Genomic DNA, 22,336 nt, shown 5'->3' with positions numbered 1-22,336 from the left:
GACATTGGTGTTTTCTTGGTGAAGGCCTGGCCTCTCTTGTTGTTCTTTGATGGTGTGAATGTTCATAGTAGAATTTCTTTGAGAAATAGAGATGTTATTGTGTGTTTGTGAATGTAAGACGAAAACATTCATAATTGATGGAAAAGTTTCCCGATCATCAACGAAGCAAATTTCTTCGAAAGCTCTTCTTTGCACACGATGCTCTTCGTTTCTAAAAACAAATCTCTAAAAAATGCAACACAAGCTTTGAGACGCTGTTCCATTTTTTTCTACAAACCCGCAGAGACATCCCCGAGCAAATACCAGCCAAGTTCTTCTGGGAGATTTTGTAATGACTTCGCTTCAGCACTGTATCTATCACCTCCTTAAAACGGGTGGAATCTATTTTTATGCTATGCATTTGCACTCCGGAGGAATTTGTGAATATTTGATGGCTCCGGCTGTCTCAACAGGAGGAGCCACAGACAGCTGGAGGATGCTGGCAAACTGCTTCAGGCATCAAATGCTCTTTCATGTGCCACCGAAATCTGTTGTGTGCTCGTCGTACAGTTCGCTTTACCCGGTCGGGGGCTGAAGAACAAGACAAATATTAGAGATAATGGAAATCAAACAGATCTTGGAATGTCAAATAGAAAGTAGAGATTCATTAGGTTAACTTAAATTCATTATTAACATAGCTTGTGTACAATGTGTGCGACTTTTTCCCTTCTTACAAAATTTGCAGCAATACATATACTACAGCAGTTGGTTGTCATAGCAACTGGTCATACACATGATTGTGTGGAAGTGAAAATGAAGTAAAATACAAAGCTGTCCCAAAGTTCATCCCAATAGTCTGAGATCTTGACTAGAAAAAAACATGAATTAGCTGTTGCTCGAACCATCCATCCATCCATCCATTTTCTGTACCGCTTGTCCTCACAAGGGTCGCGGGGGTTGCTGGAGCCTATCCCAGCTGGCTTCGGGCAGTAGGCGGGGTACACCCTGTACTGGTTGCCAGCCAATCGCAGGGCACACAGAGACGAACAACCATACTCACAATCACACCTATGGACAATTTGGAGTGTCCAATTCACCTGCCATGCATGTTTTTGGAATGTGGGAGGAAACCGGAGTACCCGGAGAAAACCCACGCAAGCACGGGGAGAACATGCAAACTCCACCCCTAAAGATTTTTTGCAATCGACTATAATAAGATGAAAGTCAAGCCGAAGTTAAATTAATGAATCGATGATGTCACTGATATTTTTCAGTAGTCCCCAACATTTATTGGGCCAAAGACCAACTTATAAAGATATATTTCCACAAATTGCCATAGAAGCAAATAAAAACAAATAATTAAAAGCACAATTCAGCATTACGCTAAATGTAGATGTTGTACTTTGTAATTAGTGGAAGTTCTTGGCGTGTTTTTCTACGCAACTAGCCATCTCATTTGTGTTTCAACGCATTGCAAGGCGTCACAAAGGACATTGTAGCCAGACTCTATAAAAGCGCAAAATGTGAAATGATTCAAATGCCACTCGCTGAAGTTAACATAGAGCGAGTGGAGATTTTGGTTCGAGCCTATGCACTAGTAATCAAGCAATGATTCCTTTCCATACCACACTTCCTGTCTTCGTATATATTATAATTTATCATGTACAAATCTAGTAACCTTTGAAACTGCATACTAAAGAGCTCATGGGCAAAATTTGAATTGATAATCTTACATGCACTAAACAGTGATTATAAGTTCATGTGGAGTTCACTGATGTGTGATCTGTCTCCACCCACACTAATAATTACAGTCCTCATGGCCTACTTTTTATTTCCCACAGCACTGTCAGCCACAGAACGTCCTTTTCTTCAGGAAAGCCAAGCTGTATGTAGAGACACGCAGGTGTGAATTCCTCTTTAAATTCCTCTCACTGATGTTGCCTTCTGCTCTCCAGCATGTTCTTACACAAAAAATTTTTTTTATACGTCTGCCAAAAAGATCTTTTTAAAATTCATAAGCAGGTTTTGATCGAATGTTGTGTCGAGGCAGGCCTGTAATATTTTCCTTTAGAGGTCAGTCAGTTTTTGGGTATTTTAAGTTTACCCAAACACAAGCAACGATTACAACAACATGTCTTGTCAAGAAAATATTTTTTTAAGTGCTTTGGCTCTCAAGTCAAGTCGACAAAGTGAGGGCTCGTATCTCAAGGTTCAGTACTTCTTGCGTCTGTTAATTTGAACACATGTATCTGTTTATTCAACTCTATGAATAATAAATGGTTCGATATGTCTGTTTAAGGGATTTAAAGTTTGTGATATTAGTCATATGTCTGCAGAAATAACACATTCTGAATTGCTTGTATTACTGAACCATTGATACTTTTTTCCCAATGAGCTCAAGCAGGATTTCAGGGTAGGCACAGCATCTCAAGGGAAAAAAAAGAATGCAATAACTTTCCTTTAAATATTAAATAAGGTAGAAGGTAGAATGTGTGAAGGTGTCAGGTTGAATTTATACAGCACTTTATTCCATTTTACAGCAAAGTACCTCAGAATGGTGTTTGACAGCAGATGTTGTAAAGATGTTACAACATTACAACACGGGAAAGTGCCCCGGAGGAATCCTTTTGTATGAAATCTGAAGCGTCACCCTGGTATCTACCCCTCTCCTTTGCCTTCTCCACTGTTAGAGTCACCTCGTGGACCCTTCTGTAATCCACATGATGCAATATGAGTGTAACCACTCATCTGCATCTATATTTTCTCTCTGTGCTGTGTTGCTGTCTTGTGAGGATAACTAATGCTGTGGCTTAAACAAACTACAATCAAATAAACTCTGGTCTGTATCATAACATGGAGGACCAAAAATGCCAATATAAAAAACCCCAATAAAAGTGAAAATAAAAACTGGTATAAAAATATTATATTTCAAAAATTAAATATAAAAAATAAATATAAATGGAAACTAAAAACAACATATATTATATATATATATATATATATCCATCTTCTTAACCGCTTGTCCTCACAAGGGTTGCGGGGCACGCTGGAGCCTTTCCAAGCTGGCTTTGGACAGTAGGCGGGGTACACCCTGAACTGGTTGCCAGCCAATCGCAGGATATATATATATATATATATATATATATATATATATATATATATATATATATATATATATATATATATATATATATATATATATATATATATATATATATATATATATATATATATATATATATATATATATATATATATACACATATATATATATATATATACATAATTACAAGTAAAAAGAAATACAAAAATAAAAACAAGATTCAAAAAATAAATATAAAAATAAATATGAGAGCAGAGCCTTTTTATTTATTGATTGATATTTAAATAGGAGTTCAAAATCATGAACAACCAAGTCTCCATTCTCGAATACTGCGGGTGTGTCCGCTGAGTCCAAAGAAACCTCCGCTCACTCAGCTGTCAACTGTCAGTCAAATACCTCAACTATGACCTGTAAAAATGGATGCTACTTTAACGAGCGTATGTCCCACTGGGTCATTGCGCGGCTTTTCCATGCCGCAATGACGCGCTCTAAAGCAGCCATGCCAACCTGAAATACTGGTCTACAAGCTGGCTATCAAGTCATATTTGCAACCAAAAAGCCCAGATGACGTGCACACACTCACAGCGGACAATGAGGCACTCTTAAGTGACGGGAGGATGCATTTTTGGGTTAAAGGCATTGGTATCTAGCTAACACAATTGCGCCGGATCCCGCTCAAGTTTTTATCAAGCGGGGGAGAAGAGACTTATGCCGGGCTTCAAGTATGCCACTCTTGAAAACTGAAATAGTTCTCAGACTTTGCACATGTTTTCCGAAATTATCTTAAATCATGTTAAATGCATTTAGAAAAAAAATCTCCAAATTGACTTGGCATGTTCTTTTAATTGACTGTGAGTGCACCCAATCACACACACACACGTGTGAGGCATAAGACTCAGCCAAAAGAAAGCTTTTAAATGGAGCGGAAAGATTGAGATGATCATCTTCATCGCATCCATATCAATGTTTGCTTGTGGATTTGCGAGGCTGCGGCTCATCACTGCTTGGCTGCACTTCCACTTTTATCGCGCTCGCTGATGAATTCATAATGAGCCAAGGGTGGAAGCGTGCACTTGGATAGAAAATCTCAATTGTAAGTAGCTTTGATGAATATTGTTTCTAGGGCCACAGTAAATCATTGCTGCCCTGTCTGGCCTCACCCTCTAATCCAACCCAGCCCAGCCCCCACCTTCATCATAACCCCCATCTGGAAGTGCTGACTCCATAAAAGTGAAGGATACACACAGTATAAAAATGACAGCTAGAGCCCACTGACTTAAACTGGAGGTTTGTGCTGAGTGGAGAAGACAAGGCCTGACTTTTTGTGATGCTTTAAATATACCGAGATAAAATGAGTCAAAGCGGTTACTCAGCAGGATACCTCATTAGATCAATTATGTTTAGGGGATTAGCTTCACACACTGACAGCTTTATACATAGGCTGCTCATTATTGATTCGTCAGGCCTGCCCACCTTGCATCTTCCGTCTGATCCAAGCAGGTGGCGACAGGCTTTCTTTACTTTTTAAATAGACCGCCTTGGTGAATGTCAAAATGGCATAAAACGTGAACATGCTCCGAATATTATTGTGGCTTATGTTATACACTAAATCCAACACTAATCAACCTGCGCGTGCCAAGAGTCTACTTTGTATTCAAAATATAACAAAAGATGGAGTAGCAGGCCCAAATGTCTCATTTGCCAACTACAGTGCAAGCCACACAATCAAACATGTCCAAGGATACTTGTTAACCACCACATTAGTTTAGATAAACAAAATACATCAATCGGAAACCATCACTTACAGTTCAAGGGTCAGCCTCATAAAACTTTATTTATTAACTGTAGAACCAACTATCAAAGCAAGATTTTAACATTCATAACTGTCAAATAGTGGTGCCTTGAGATACGAGTTTAATTTGTGCTGTGACTACTGCCGTAACTTCGCACACTTGAATGTCAAATCCTCTTTGTCCATTGAAATAAATGGAAATGTCGTTAATTGGTTTCAGCTCGACAAACATTCTTGCAATTTGTTTTTTAATTGGGAAAGCAGCACTCCATAATATTGTACTTACTTAAAACATTAAACAGATTGTAAAGAATGTGCATCATAATTAATTCATTGTGGCTCCTTCTGGTGTATGTGACTTGGCCACTGGGGGCATATTAGTACAGTCATGAAGCCAAACAAAGGAGACTTTCAAGACTACTGGAAGTGACACAGCAACTGCAGTATTTTTTGCAGAGGATAAAGAATATACTGTATGCCTGTGATTATTTTTATATTCTCTGTCTACATGTATTGCTGTTTCTCCCCACTTGTTCAAATATCCTTTGCTTAAACCACCACATAGAAAGATAGCATTTGCTAGCCCATCTATGACATATGGGTTAGCATTAAACTAGCGACTTTTCCTAAGGTAAAGTTATGTGATTGTTTTAAATATGCAACAATCTCTTTGTTTTATGTTTGCGTTGACAGTAAACCTCAACTGGGCATTCAAAATCTCAAGCTCGTCATCTGAAGTTGCGCTTGCAAGCCAAAGCAAAATACTGTCACTTGTATCTCAATACACCGCTTTACAAATACAATAACAGTACAGCACATTTTTAAAAAACCTCTCTCTTAAGTCTAACATAAAACTAAGTAACAAAAAATATTCTTGCATTTTTATTTATTTATTTATTTATTCATTTATTTATTTAATTTTTCATTTATTTATTTATTTTTTCATTTATTTATTTATTTGTTAAATGTACTTATTTATTCATTCATTCATTTGTCAAATTCCAAATTGCACAAAAGTGAGAAATGTTCTGAATTGACTAATTATAGCAGCATGTTACATTTGGAATATTCTTCTAGTTTTTCTGTTTGATTGAATCTTCTTTTGTTACATAAATATATATGTATTTTTTCAAATCCATGTTTTCATCATGTTCTGGCATCATTCAGCCACTAATTCCCCCAGGTTTAATGCGCCTCCGCGCCGACATATCTATTTGCAACTTTGGCATAAAATTAACCTTTGCTCATGTAGTATTTCATGGTCTGGTAGTGTGTGTGACAAATTGCATCAGACATTCAGGTTTTAACTCAAAGAGACGTCTTGAGTGCTGCGCGCCGTGAGGAAATGACAGCGTACACTTGTTCATGCAGAAGATGAAAAGATTGAACATAATTGCACGAGGGTGTTGGAGATGTAGCCCACTTACACACTTTGCGACATTAATAATGAAAACATGGGCAGAGGAGGAATATGAACTCCAATCACTGTTGACAAATATTGAAAACAAATATTGAAGGAAGAAGAGAGAAATCCAACAACATTTTTCAAAATTGTGTTAGACATCACTTGTCACATCTGATATACAGTATACATAGTATTTATTGATGTCACGGGATCGCGAGTCCGCCCCTCATGTTGGGTCAACTTTCCACCGGTGTCAACTTTGCTTCTATTGTGTTTACCAAATGTTCTTTTGTTATTGATGAATGTCACCCCCAGCTTCCTCTAACGTTACTTGTATAAGCAAGATGTATGTGGAAGATTTAGCTCAACATTGAAACGTTAAAACGTTTGGTTAGTGGAATCGTTTGGATTACAAACAATTGCCGATACTGCCCTGAACGGACGACTTGAAAACGTATGCTTTAAGGTAGGATGGCTTGGCTCTCAAAAATGGACATTCTAGTTCTCCGAAGGCGCTAGCTACTAGCGCTAGCATGTTACAACAAAAACAACACTACAGCAATTTCAACTTTTGGGCTGTTGTGAAAGGAAAATAAAAAACCTTAAGGAGGGTATTTGGAGAGATCTTGACCACAAATAATTTTTTTAGCCGGAGCTAGCCACGACTAATGGCTCACATATCACGATCGCATCATGGTAAAAAATTTTTTTTACCATCTTACAATGACACTTACCTTAATCAAAATGGTCAGAACACACTTTGGTAGACTTTGTTGGTTAGAAATCCTTTTTATGTATCTTTGTAATTCCGGACACTTTGTCGTTCCCATTTGACATTCTATGGACCGGCACACAATGTGGGGCAAATGACGGCATGTGAATACTATCTAGAAGTTTCTATTCACATCTTTGTTCGCCCAATTTTGCACCCGTGAACAGCACACGTGTGCACCATTGTGAAGCGGTTTGTGAAAATCCGGAATGAATGAACAAAATGAATGAATAAAAATAACTTGTAGTAAGCAACCTGAGCGCTCCTCAGCATTTGCTTGCTTGCTGGCTGTTTGCCCCACCAAAGGCGTGCTGGGTCGATAGCTGGGGGTCGGGGATGTCATGTGAATACTATGTATATCCCTCAAAATTAATTAAATGACTGCATCACATGCTATGAAAACACTCATCAACACATTCATAATTTTACTTAATTTAATGTATAGATACAATATAAACACTTAGTGATGAGGTCGTTTTTTTTTTTAATAAAAAAATAATAATAATCAAACTGATATAATCATAATTAATGCCAGAGTGCAAGAATGCAATTTTTGCTATCTTTCGCAAGTGGGCTTGATTAATTTTTAGTCCGTCCATAAAATTAGAAACTAATTACACACTGTGTTTAAAGCAACCACATAAATTTGCTTTGATGCCTCAAATCCCAGCTTGATGACATGCTCCTCCTCAACATTCTCCTTAATGTACGATCGCTGATCTGCGATGGACGAGGCCGTAAAAAAAAAAAACTCAACAGGGGTGCCCCACATTGCATGTCTCTGACACAGGCTTATTTTATTTATCCTCTGCAAAAAGTAATATTAATATTACTGCATTTTAATGAGTCACTTCCAGTAGTTGTGAAAGTTTTCTTCGTTTGTGTCTTCATAACCGTATTACACTGCCCCCAGTGGCCAAGTCGCACACACCAGAAGAATGCACAATGAATTAATCGTGATGCTCAAACTCTTCCCCTGCGGGCCCTCTGTATTGATAGCTGGGGGGACCATCATGGTGCTGACGACTAAAATGTTAGATGAACATTTTGAAATTAATTGTTGTTTGTATATAGATTTAAATAATAGCAATTGTTCTTGGATTTTTACTGAGGACGCAATCAAGATAAAGTGCATATTTTCATTCTTGTTGCATGTCGAAAAGGAGGAAAGCAAATTGAGAATATGTGCACTGGGGAACTTTATCTATTTAGTAGAATTTGCCAAGGGACATCTGCTGAATTGCTACTTTATGCCTGATTTGCACTCCGTCATGATTTTCTCCGCTGGATTCAATGTAATTAATTGTTTTCATTAGCAAACATCCTCCAGTGCATCCATATTCCTGTAGTTTCAATTTAACCCAATTTCTACCCCGCTTTGCACTCATCACCCCCAGACGCTCTCCATCACAGCGTCTACATTACTGCCTACAGGCTGCTGTACTGGCAGATGATTCAGACTTTTAATAAATAGTGCGCGCAATATTTGTAGCAACCAAAGTCAAATGAATCTCAAACTCAGGGAAAGCTGGAGGAAAATCTCGAAGTAACACAACCAATCAATCGCAGCTATATGATTCCACTCACATAAAGACAATAACAAAAGCACAAAGCTATTAACAAGTCAGAACATCCACATAGGGATTTTATAGAAGATGATTCTTTCGAATTATTGAAGGATTTCTCCTGGTTAGTATCCACAACCATATCGACACTTTTTTTTTGTTCTTCTCGTCACCATGGCAGCGGCGCCTATGTTTTCACCAATCTTAAGCCTGCAGTTTAGAGTCTGCAAGTAAACTGAAATGGTAAAGACAAGAAGGCCTACACAATAATTCACAAGTTTCGTTTCCCACCCAAAAAAGGTGAAAATGTTGAAAACATAACCAGAATAAACTATCACCCGATGTTAAGAAAGTATTGAATCATTAAATAAAGGATGCTTAAAATCAACATTATTGGTTGGCCCAAAGTTCTTTATTTTTGGATATCTTGTTCAAAGTTAGAAACTAAAACAAGTCCAGGTGGAAATTAGACCTTTATTGATTTTAATATTTAAAGCAGCAGTTAGGACCTATTTTTCTTTTTTTATCTTACAGGCCTGTAATATGAATATTTCCAGAATGGAATATTTCCAGAATGGAATATTTCCAGAATGGAATATTCTGTTTATTATCCCATCGATGAATCGAATAATCCGACAACATAGTTGTGCAACCATTTTAAGGTAGTATGATGAATAAAAGAAAAACGCATCTGTAAAGCGAACTTGAAGAAGCCGTAACAACAAATGCTTGTGATAGCATTCATGTAAAATAATCTTGGATGTCAATCTCACCCTACTCGGATGGTTGAAAACGTATGGAATATTTTGCTTAAGTCTTACTCCACAAACATAATATTAATCAGAATACAGTGCTTAGACGAACGGGGCACATAGAAGATATTGCCAAGAAAATGCTTGCATTGAGTTCGCTTTAACTGGGTATCCGATTCTCTCTGTGGAAGCTCTGAAGTTTTCAAGTGTCATAATAATCCCATCCTGTGGAGCTGTGCCATAGTATTTGTGTCCTCTCGCTCAAACTGATGTCATGTAGTTATTTTTTTAAACAGCAGATTAGTTGATGCTGACTCATCAGCGCCTCTTCTGGCTGCGAGTCAAGCAGTGCACTTTATGTATATTCCCATCCCTACTTTGGAAGCTGTGATTAAGTAAAATGACCCCAAGGTGTTGATTTACGAGTGAGAAAAAAAGAGCGGAAACTCTGGAAGAAACATGATTGTGTCTCTTTTCAAAGGAACAAATGAGTCTTTTGGCTATAGGACTGAGTGCTCCAAAGGGAATGATGTATAAGTTTACCAAGTTGCATACCAAACACCAAGCCCACAAACTGAACAATACACATACGCGCATCCACGGAAGCACACGCGCTGCTCAGATTTCTCTCATTTATTCTGCCGCTTTATCCATTGTCAGTCTCAAAAATGGCATCAGATAAATGCCCAAATATAAATGTCCTCCGAGCATGAGAGGAAACGCTGATTAACTGAGCTTCTCGACTGATGTGATGGGCGGATTTGCTGGAAGCCATCTTTGGAACCGTCACAATCATTTGGGGATGAATCATGGTTGCGGTAATCACACGCTCCCGCATGCCCCCTGGCCATTCAATCAGGCAACACAATGGAAGACACAAATCCACAGTGGTCAAAACAAGCCTTCAAACAAACTGCTATTTAATGAACCTCCCGATCGTGAAGGGTTTTGCTGAAAAAACGTCCGACATGCCAACACCAATGTAGCGGCCATTATTTCTACATCACAATCATTATTACTGCTTTTAGAAATAGAAAGAGACGAATGTGGGCATCTTTGAGTCTTGGAGGGAAAGTTAACCAAGGGAAATCTCTGTTCACAATAATGACACCATCAGGAGCACCTGGGGGTTTGGTGTCTGTCTCAAGGATACTGAAGGAGGAGTCATTTTCCAGCTGCATGATGGCAAATCTTTCCCCCCCACAACCGACAATACACTTCTTAAACATTTCTTGACAATAATTGTGTTGGCTGTGATGTTATTCCTATACTTCAAACTTCTCACTTTTTCGGCATCTACCTACTTCTGCATAATTCATCCAATTCTCCTCATTCAAATTTTAACATATTCTAAAAATTCACGCCATTCTAGGGTGTATTTTTCTTATTCAAAATATTCACGCCTTACCCACAATTCCTGATTTTGTACCCTATTTTTCCCCATTCATTCTTAATGGGAGATTCTACATTTCACATTTACTTCCACATTTTTCATCCCATTCACTTTTTTTTCCTACTTCAATATATTCCACTAATTCATGCCATGAGCGCTTCCATTTCTTTCAGTACCAAAATTCGCGCCTTACCCACAATTCCCCATTTTGTACCCTACTTTTCCCCACTCATTCTTAATGGAAGATTCATACATTCATCCGATTCACTTCATTCCAACTTCAATATATTCCACCATTTTACGCCATGAGCTCTTCCATCTGTTTCACACGTTTTCATTCAGTCTTACAGCCTTCACACGCAATTTCTCCAGAAATGGCATTTTCTAGTATGTTATATGTGACCTCACTAGTCTAAACATGACATTCTGATTAATATTACATTTGTGGAATATGAGTCGTGTACCAAAATCCAGGCTTTTTTTTATCCATCTCAGGGGGCGGCCATTTTGCCACTTGCTGTCGACATCACAGTTGCTCAGAGCTCAGGCAACGACCAATCGCAGCTCACCTGTCTTCTGAAGCTGAGCTGTGATTGGTTGTTACCGGAGAACTGAGCAACTGTGATGTCATTTTCACTCAACAGGAAGCAGCAAAATGGCCGCCTTCTGATATTGATAAAAAATAAAAACTCAATATTAACCAGAATACCGTATTTAGACGAGTGGGGCTGCATAGAGCATATTATTGTCAAGGGAAAAAAAATTGGGTTGACTTCGGTGTTGGGCTGAGAATGAATGTTAAGTCTTCATCCTGGCCAGACACTTTGTGGGAACGATTTTGGGCAGGCCCCTGCTGTTCATTCAGCTCATGTTGGGTTGAACGAGGTTAGAGATGGCGAGCAAGCAGACCCTCTCTCTGGTCCGTCGTGATCAGTGAACTCTGACCTGACAAATGTTCTTCTGGATGAATGGACAAAAATTCCCACTGATGCAGTCCAACATCTTGCAGAGAATAATGGAAGCCATTATAGTGGTAACGGGCCGACCAATACAATCACCTCTTCCATGTTTACTTTCTGTATGCATAGCCAGGTAAATCATTACTTTTATTTGCCACAGTAACCTCAAAATCAAAAAGGGTTAGCATATAATTTTTGGAGCTGGAATAAAAACAATACATTCATTTTTGGACTGGAAAGAACAAATGTTCTATTAGTGCTACAGTGTATTGAAAGCTGTTCCGGTACGGTTTTCCCAAACCAATTAGATACTCAGCAGGGGACGTCACTTGCCTCAAGTCTACTGCATCATCTGATCAGCTGTGATGCAACTGCGCTGACAGTAGAAAAATTTGATTCAATGCTTGCTCCACTGGAGCATCTGTGTGATGACAACATTTCTAAATCATCCAGGGCATTGCATTTGGGTTACAGATAGCAGGAATTCAAAAAACGAATGCAAATATATACATCTGTTAAATACCACATCATGTGAATCCAGATATGTGTTTTCTGAAATACATGATACATGTTTGGCGGTGATTATTGCAAACATATGCAAAGTCCTAACTATGTAGTATTTAGTTGAAGATATACCGCTTTCACCTGTCAGCTTCCCCGCGAAAGAAGAGCTTGAGCGCCTTTGTACTTATCCGCAGTTATCTGCCGCAATCATAACATAGAGAATGTATCCTCCACTGGCACTGCAGCTTTAGAGTGCCTCGTTGTTGTGGTTGGCGGCCGATCAATCGGAGCACCACTCAGCGTTGCCGGGCCATGTCGCCACTAAACTATTGCGTGTTCACTGTATGCAAACTAACAACTACTCCCTCATTTTCCCAAATAAAGCCAAAAGCACTGACTGACACAAAGGACACGCTGTTCTCTGGACTGTGAGCAAAGCGCAGTCACACAGCTGCTAAATTTCTCCATGACTTTTGGTTGCAGTACAGTAGAAGGCAATGAGCACAGTGGCACATGCAGGCCTCATGGTGGGCGTGTGTGAACTTGCACCATCTAACTAGCCAATACATTCTCCCAGGCTGACTACAATATGATAAAAGATGGAGTTTAAATAGCTTAAGTGCTGTTGCCATGTTGCTTTGTCATGGCAACGAGATACTTTGCAATGTCACATTGGGCTTCTCCTCCCACACTGTGCATCTGCGACGCCACAAACCTTTTTCTGAAAGGCCGCAGCCAGCCAGCTGCAATAAATGTTCCTTACATGCTCTTTTGTCTGGGACTGAATATCTGTGCACTAAAAGTAAGTGCAAGATCACTTGCGAGATGTGTTAATCGTGTATCTGTGAAGATGTCACAGTTCCTTGCAAAATGCCACGGTCAGAATATATCAAATGAGAACATGACTTCCATACTTGTCCAATACAATACAAGCAGAGAATGTATTTTAAGGGACACTTGTGAAAGTGCACTAATGACTGTCTGCAGCTAGCTGACTGTTGATGCCGCCGGCAACTATTACTAATAGCTTCAATACATGCTCTTGGGGCAATTAGATGGGAGATCCAGACAGTGGCGTGTCCTCAAAGTGACATGTAATAATGCAACGGCAGCGCTGAAAATACTGCGAGGAAGCTTGAATCATCCCACCCATAGTTCATGTCAACAAACAAACTGAAGGCTGAAAAACAGGAGCTAATATATAGTGGGTATTAATGTGATCCATGTTGTGCCCCTGCACTTTGCCTGGCATTTATGAACTACAACAGATCCAAAGCAGCCATCCACAGCAGAAATAATGAAGCCACTGACTGTGCACGTGCTGCCGAAACATTGAGAGAGTGTTTGATGTGCAAAAGGCTTGGACGAGACTAATTACAGGAAGTCTGTCCTACTTTTAAAAGTGGCACAAAAAGACAATGACGCTACAACGAGCTGACAAACACCTCAAGGTGCTTATTGTTTTACACAAAAATGGGGGGAAAGCAGCGAAATTAAATATAAATGGCAGCAGGTACATTTTTGCACATGAATGGAAAGATATGCTTAAAATGGAATCATCTGTGCATGCTGTTGGTATCCAGGTTGTGCTTGAGCTAACAACACTGGCACAATTGACAACATTTGCAAAAGTAGTGGTAACTGCCACATTTAACAGAGGGTTTTGCACTTTATATAGTGTTGATAGTTTTTACCATATGGAATTTGGAAGAGCACAGCAAGCACAAAATTAAGTTTGGAGTGATGTAATTGGAAAGTTTGATGTATCTGCCCATCTTGCGTAATATAGTGGACCCAAAGAACTGCTCTGGGAGAGAAAATTGCCATAGTCTGCTGAAATGACCCAGAAAGAAGAAAGAAGGAACAAATGCAGAGTTGAAAGGGGTTTTGTCATAGCTGATAGGGCATGACTCCTTCTTGTGATTGGCTCCAAATCATCTCTCAAATCATTCAGTAGCTGCCAAATGTATCCGCCCGTTTACGCCCGCCTTTTAGATACGTCTGGAAAAGAAGCCAAATCAGCCACTGCACTTCCTCAGGTTTCACGAAACAGATGACACTTGCTATATTTATTAATTTGCATCTATACTTCACAATATATTATACAATATATGTCATACTGTTTAATATGTTCGAAAATGACATCACAGAAAACTGAAAGAATAAGGTTTGGTACAAAATTGTCACAAATTATTGGAAAATATAAGCATTCACAAAATATTTTTTTCCTCGCTCAACTCAGATGTCAATGTGGACTTTAAATATGAACTATTGTAAACTAATTTATCGATATTATTGTACTAATTTCCGCAATTGATTTCCTGTTTTGGATTTATTCTGAGCTCTGGGAAGGGGATATTTTGAAATATTGAATGAATTCACTGAAAGCTGTACTTCTAAGTCAACTGGAGCACCTGCATAACACTTCATTCACCTCACAGAAGCCTTTAGGTGGCAACCAGAAACGGAGACGTGGCTCCATTAGGAATGTTTAGCCGAGCTTAACTTAAAGCGGCAGCGCTCCGAACACCATGAATAGATTTCTGTCTGCGTCTCACTTCGGCACCAGCCACCACTGATGCTATTTCAATTTGAGACATGCCCGAAGACCCCCCCACAACCATACGCCACCACATGATGACAAGAATAGCTCTTTTAAAGACCCGCTACAGAAATAAATTAACTGTGTGTAATCAAGCATACAGAAACCGTAGACCAGAAGCGACTGAAAAGCTGGAGTGAAGCAAAAAAAAAAATGATTCTAGACATCCCTCTAACTAAGGAACATGTCAAAGGTGTTATATCTTCAAGGTCGGTTATTTTTAAACACTTGGTTTCATAAAATTATGAAGAAGATGGAGGTTAATGGAGTTGTGACACATTAACGCACACAGTACACGATAAAGTGTTATGAGAATGCTTTCCGGCCAGTGATATAAGTTATGATGAATGTCACGCTGCATTTTCCCCCCATCTAAAAACACACTGCTGCTTTGTGCTTAGGTATTATGTAAATTAACTCCAACCATCGAAAATCAGAGGAGCCATCTTAAAATGCACCACATAATCAGGAGAAAATCAACAAAGAAAAAAAGTGAATGTACAAAATCAGCTTCTGGCTGCCAAGTGTTGTACTTTATGTTATTGTAATTGATTTTGAGGCTGTTACTCGGGCATGACTAGCAATTAGCGTTTCAGGCTACAATACACGAGTGCCATTACACTTACACCTCCCGCTGCATCCTCCTCTACACTAATGAGAATCAGCTCAAAATACAGAGGTGCTTTGAGATTCAAATGTTTTAACAAGAAAAACAAACAACATACAGTAATACAATAGAATTTAAAAGATTGAATGAATGAATGAATTGTTTTTGTCACACTTTTCCCTTTAATGCACAGTGCTGCTCATTCTGGTGTGTGCACCATGGCCACCTGGGGGCAGTATCGTAAAGATGTTCCGATATACTGGAGACGCAGCTCCTCTCTCGGGATCTCATATTAATTGTTCTTTGCAAAGGATAAAGAATATATTTCTGTGTGTATCGTTATATTATCTGTCTACGTGTGTTGCTGCACTGTTTGTGTTCAGATAGGGTTCGGGTTAGATCCACAAGCATCAAGTGGAACAGCAACACCACATACTGTAGATGCTAATTGTTATTGTACCTATAGAGCTTCCTATTATACAGCATGTTAGCATAAAGGAAGTGGAGGCTATGTGGTTGTTTGAATGTTCTTCATTTATATTGTGTATTTAATTGAAACAGCTCTCATTGTAAGTATGGATGAACAACAGTGTCAATCAAAACTGTGCATAGTTATTTATTTGAAGGCAGAATTTTAAATATTGGATCTATATTTGCTTTATGTGCTATGTGACGTGTTGTTACGTAGCCTGTATTTTGCAACTGTAAAAAACAGACGAGGTAGTTAAAAAAAAGAAGAAGAAAAAAAAACAATTAGGCATGCACACACACGCAGGCACACACCCGTGGCTTACGAGCGCCGAAAAAAGCCTTCACAACTTTCCTCTGCAGGTGAAGTCACGCATGAGACTAAAAAGCATGGCGGTGATTGATGATTTGATTTGCTTTACCTTGTATGTGTTGATTGACCACATTCTCCAGCCGATCAAGTCTCTCCATGAGCCGGAGAGTGTCTCCCGATCTTTTGTCCACCTCCTCGAACTTTCTCTCGGGGAAAGGCATGGGCACTTTGATGTAAATATTGGCAATGTAATTAGTCACCCAGCCGACGTAGAGCAGGCACACAATGTTGGTCATGCCGCTCAGGATGACGCATGTGGACACCAAAGTTTTGGTTCTCCTCGTGCAAGCCATGCCCACATCCCTCCATGCAGGTTAAAATTCTTTCCAAAAATTAATTAACACGACAATCTCCACGAAACAACGACAAAAAAAAATGTGACAAAGTGAAATTAATTCCAGCGGTAATCCGAAATCTCCAATTTGGGGCTGTACCATCTACAGGTGAACGCTACCTCTGTGGACCCATCGCAAAGCTCCGGCAGGTCCAAGAACATTTGGCGAAGAGGGAGCGAAAGAAGCGGAGAGGCGGCCAGCATCTCGCTGCAGCCAATGAGAGGCGTGAAGATGACGGACGGGCTCCGTGCAGCACGCCTCCTCCCTGCGCTACACACTCGCTCACTAGCCGCTCTTGGACCTCCAGCATCAACTACTGTAGGTTGCTCTCTCTGTAAATTAATCCTTACTCAGTATTACGTTATTGTTTTACTCAGATATAAAAAAAATTTTTTACAATAACTTTTTTTTTTAAATCAGGAAAAAAAGTTTTTTTTTCTAAAGTGAATGCAATACCTGTATATGCTTCCATAAATATACAATATTTGGTACAGTGATTTTTTCTTCTTCTTCTCAGTATGATCACTATGTGAAAAATTAGGAAACTATTGAGGTCCACTATTGAGACTATTGATTGATGCAATAAACTGAACTGGAGAATCAGAGAAATAAAAAGAAAGAAAGAAAACATTTGGGGGTTCAGGCCCGCACACCAGTCCTAAAGTCCTAATTTCACATTTGTGGCATTCATAGTGATGCAATCCTTATTGACATATAGATTACATTGCGGTGACCCACTAAAATACACTTCTTGCATAACGGTTAATACATATAATATAGCTTCATTAAAAAAAAATCACTTGCACAATTTACACTTGTTTCCTTTCAAACTGCAGCTGCAACTGCATAAATTATCCTATACTCATTAAAACCATTACATTCTCGTTGTGCAATCAGAAAAGGGGTAAAGACATGCAATCGTTTTGGCTCACAAAATCATTCATATCTCAGAAATAACACCATTTCTTTTGCTGTCTGTTATTGTGTGAATGCAAAATGGCTGCCTCATCATGGCACTTCAGTTCACAGAGCCCTCTGGTGTATTGCAACAACATAATGAGGCTCTCTCCAGTGGCATTCTCAACTCAACTTTATTTATAGAGCACTTTAAAATAACCATTGCTGCACACAAAATGCTGTACAAGAATAATAAAGACAGACACCATTAACAAAACGCTAAAAATGTTGAATCTAATGCTGAATCTCATGCAGAGAGAAAGGCCAAAGAATAAACATGTGTTTTAAAATCAATTTAAAATTGGACAAAGACTAACACTGACTAACATTAACGGGAGGTCAGATGTACTCCCTTCTATGAGCTGCAGTTAGGAGTAGAGCAGCAAATTTTAGACCAACTGGAGACGCTTGAGGGTTGGGAAGGACAAATCGTAAAAAGTAAGCAATAGTAGAAAATCCTATAATTCCAAACCAAAAATGGAACTGCCATCTTGAGTAAACATGGTGCGAATCATGAAACTCCATTTGGGACATACATGTATAACGGGGACAGACATTTTGGCTTTAAAAGTTTGAACAATATAATATAATATAGGTTTTATCATTTGAATCATAACATCTGCCAATAATTAGAAAACTTATAACAGTAAAATTAATTGATTTCCAAAAGAAAATTAAGTATATGAAAATGATCCATGTAGATACTGTATACTTTATATTGTATTGGTATGGCATGTCACTTCTTACTTGCAAACTTTTTTCTTTTTTTTGTATGTGATGTGATGCTCTCCACACTTCTCACATAAGCCACAGGTACAAATAAAATTGTAAATAAAATTATGTTTTATTTTGGCTTGGATCACCCTTAATACATGTATATCATTAATATTAATATTTTGGTTGTGAAAGCTCACGTGATACAACATGACATTTTAGAATGGCATCTGAATCGCAGGAAAACCCGAGAACTCCGCACTCTGTGCGACGGTTCAGTCGGGTTTGGCCACATCGCTTAGTGTGTTGCGGGCATTTCCCCGCAAGCAAGTGGCCGCAGGTGACTATGTGATGAAATGATACATTTCAGCTTTTTTTCTTCTTCGTCCCCGTAGCAGCTCTCACATGGGACCTGCTAGTAGCCACAAACAACTACAGCGGGGGAAATAAAAGCTTATGTTGAACAGATTTATCCCCAATTGTAGTCATGTTATACGTCCCTCATGAAAACAACTTGGCCACCAATAAATACAGTCGTCTCATGATCTTAGTTAATAATGGATGTTCTGAACTCCTGTTTCCAGGCCAGTGCTGCATTGAGTAGAATAATGTAAGGAGGCAGTGTGGGAAAACTAGTTAAGAGTTACTTAACTGAACATCTACTGATTGCATCTAGTATCTAGTGCACCCCATTTTGCCTTGATTGATTAAAAACAATTAAACAATCAATGAGTATGGTCGAGCATAACTATTTATGATTGACCCAACTTGCTGCTCGTTTCTGAACAGCTGTTCAACAGTTTTTGCTCTTGGTGCTATTCCATAAAGTTCAGCATCCTTTGCTTCCAGACTTAACTTGAACCAAGCACATCACTGATGTCTCCGTCTGTGTCCTCATGAAGGCCTATAGCAGGAAAAACACTGGCTGGACTGGCTCCGAGAGCACTCTCTGAATTTTTAGAAAGCATAAAAATAATCAATCTTAGACTATTTCAGTTCAGTATATTGCAAACATTATTTTTATCATTTTCATCATCATTATGTTATGTACTGCATCTTAGAGAGATTGTGTTTAAATAAAATGTACATGACCAATAGGGCCTCTAGAGCAGGTTTGAGGTTCATATTATGATCCATTAATGAATTTTCTATCTAGCACAAATGTTTCTTCACCAGCCTCAAATGATTTGTGATGATACGCCCCGCTTGGTCATCATTGGCTGCAGGTGATCATACTACATTGCTTGGCCAATCTGTGCTGCAGAATTTGATGTGCTCAGTAGTCGATTTGAGGCTGTTGTGGTGGTATGTCGTGTGATTTTTTAAATATTGTAATTCCTTCATAATATGTCATACGGAAAGAAATTAGTCAGTCAAATATGTGCAATATGAATTCACATGTATACCAGAATGTATGGCGTTCCGCAGGGTTCAATTCTGGGGCCTCTGCTGTTTTCATTGTATCTGCTGCCCCTGGGTTCCAATTTAAGAAAACAGCGGTTGTTGTTGTTTTCAAGTGCTCGATAAACAAGTGAGAGTGGGAGTTAGCGTCCTAACTGCAGGATTTGCAAAGCCAAGTTGAGCAACTCTAGTCTAGTACAGCAAGTAATACTAAAGGAACAGTTCCTTAAGCTGCATGGAGATGTGGAATACAAGGACACAACGCTTTCTGAGTGAGACGGATTCGATGACTACTTTGCCTCTTAATTTTGTTCACCAGAAAACCCAGTAGCTAGTCTTGAATTTGAAAAAAACAAATCATAATTATTTTTTTTTAATAAAGAAGGGTTCGGTGAATGTGCAAAGGAAACTGGTGGGGTTCAAAACTAATCACTGATTGTACTCATTAGTATTGCGGGTATTGCAGGAATGGACTTATATATATAATAGACTACGTATAATGGACAATTTAATGTTGGAATGCCAACAACATGATTAAGACTATTACTTGATGCATAATCAGTCAAACGACGGCTGCGCTATGGCTGAAATTAATTATTTGTTTTTTCAGCAGTTGTTCATCTTGTCTGAACTCTGAATTAATCACAATAGCGTAATTACAAAAAGAAAACTTGGCAAAGCGGCATTTGTCTGACTTGTCATTTTTACAGAAATATGACGTTATTTTCTACTTGCTTATCTTGGTCATGAAAAGAGACAATTATTTTTGTGTAATCCAACTGATCAGTTAATCATCCCATTATTACAGCACTGCCAGACCTCCATTGTTGTAAATGACTTCCGTCCAAGTCAGCATCCTGAGCTTAATGGCACACCAGAGCATTGTCTGTACCGCGTGGGGCGTCGAAATCCCACAATTTATTGACTTTCAGCACAACCTCTTGGGTTACGGGAAGTCATTAGACCAGCCAGAAAATCGAATAACGAACTTTCATCACATCCAACTCGCAAATAGAAGAAACGCCTTTCTCATCCTATTTGCCGAGCTGAATGTTCGGCATGCTCCTGCATTGAGAGCTGTTAATGGCTGCTGCTGAACACACACAGAGGTGGGGGTTACTTATTATACCTGGATTATGGAAGCGGAAGAAAAATCAATCTGGGAAGGCTGACGCTCTTTGTATGGAAATATAAAGAATCAGCTATTATGATGTATGGATTTGAGTTCAAATCATTTCAGTTCATCGTGCGATGGAAAGGAAGCGTTTATGTGTCTTTTCCGCTCCATTCACACTCCACAATCACACAAATGAATTTGTTTTCATCTCATTAAAATCAGTCTGCTGCACTGATGAAAAACATCATGCCCTGTGATTGACAACATAATTTACAAGACAAAATGATAATTGGCAACTTTAATAACCATTTTGCTCCACTTCATTGAGTCAAGTTAGGCCTTTATACACACTCCACATTTCTACTTATTCTAAATATCAACAATATTGTAGTTTGTTTTGGCAAAAAGAAATTTTCCTAGAAACGTAAAATAAAACATACAAGGGTTGACATAAAAGACTATTATGTGTTTTTTTTTTTCAGGTCTAAATGGAGAACACCAATTTTGATATATAAATTACAAAATATTTCCATTGACAAAAATGACAAATTAGGGTTATGTACTGTATGTAAGAGGGAAAACTTGTGCTGCTTTTCCGGCTGTGCACATTCTTTCATCAACTTGATGGACTGCTAAACATGTATTCAGTCACAAAGACGGTGTTCGGGTTAAAATAAGTTTCAATTCATTCATTTTCTGTAGCATAAATAAAAAAAAACATGTTTTCCTTCAAAAGTGTAAGAGTAGGAAGACTCACTGGATCTGCAAGCTCCGGCCTTTTCAGATTTACAATGTGCTTTGTCTTTTTCATGGATTTCAATGACACTCACAAATCTCCGGGAAAATCCATGCTGCGTGAACTCCACACAGACTCAGTTGTCAAGGAATCACGCCTCGATGCTATGGCCTCGTTCTTTACCAACACTCTGGGTTTGTTTGAAGTCTGGACAGGAGAATAAATAAAGAATAAATGAAAAGCCAACAAGTTCAGGTGATTTAAAAATGACTTTCACACCAACAGTCGAATATAGCTTTTACATGTCACATATGCTGTCTTTAAAATATAACACATAGACCTTTTGGGGAATGGGAGAAATTCCACTTTTATAGCAAAAAAGTAAACAACACTGCAGTAGCACAACATAGGGAAGAAAAATATGCATATCCAGTATATGAGGAATATCCACAGTATGCATGCATTCATCGAGGCAACATATTGCAAGCAGCATCAGCAGAAGTGCATGTGGCAATGTACATAAATAAATACATTTTATATACAGTATGCATGTGCAGCAAGAATAAAGCGTTGGAGTGATATACACTTTCGACTTAATTACACAATTTTCTATAGTGTATTCTGTGGTGAGAAAGGAGGCGATTTAGCACAGTGTTAGAAGATTACATTAGCTAATTGTCAAATTAAATTGTTCTGATGTCATAGTCAATGATGTTCACTTTTTAGGTATATGGGAGTATTAAGCCGCCCCTTGGTGTTCATTCATCTATAGTCTTTTTTTTTTCATATTTAGAGGCTAGGG

General features: G+C 38.7%; 1 protein-coding gene across 1 annotated transcript in view; it reads right to left on the bottom strand.

Moving 5' to 3' along the window:
- The window catches only part of galnt18b (UDP-N-acetyl-alpha-D-galactosamine:polypeptide N-acetylgalactosaminyltransferase 18b), a 69,526-nt gene extending 52,653 nt beyond the window's left edge, over positions 1–16,873 (bottom strand). Inside the window, exon 1 of the mRNA XM_086071684.1 lies at positions 16,324–16,873. Coding sequence (XP_085927810.1) covers positions 16,324–16,567 — 244 coding nt within the window. The 5' untranslated portion in view covers positions 16,568–16,873. The remainder of the gene's footprint in view (positions 1–16,323) is intronic.
- Between the last annotated feature and the right edge of the window lie 5,463 nt (positions 16,874–22,336).

This window comes from Leptonotus elevatus, chromosome 3, assembly GCF_054856555.1.
Source record: "Leptonotus elevatus isolate MCC_2025b chromosome 3, RoL_Lele_1.0, whole genome shotgun sequence".
Lineage (NCBI taxonomy): Eukaryota > Metazoa > Chordata > Actinopteri > Syngnathiformes > Syngnathidae > Leptonotus > Leptonotus elevatus.
The sequence above is the reverse complement of the archived record's forward strand: the minus strand, read 5'-3'. Positions and strand labels throughout refer to the sequence as shown.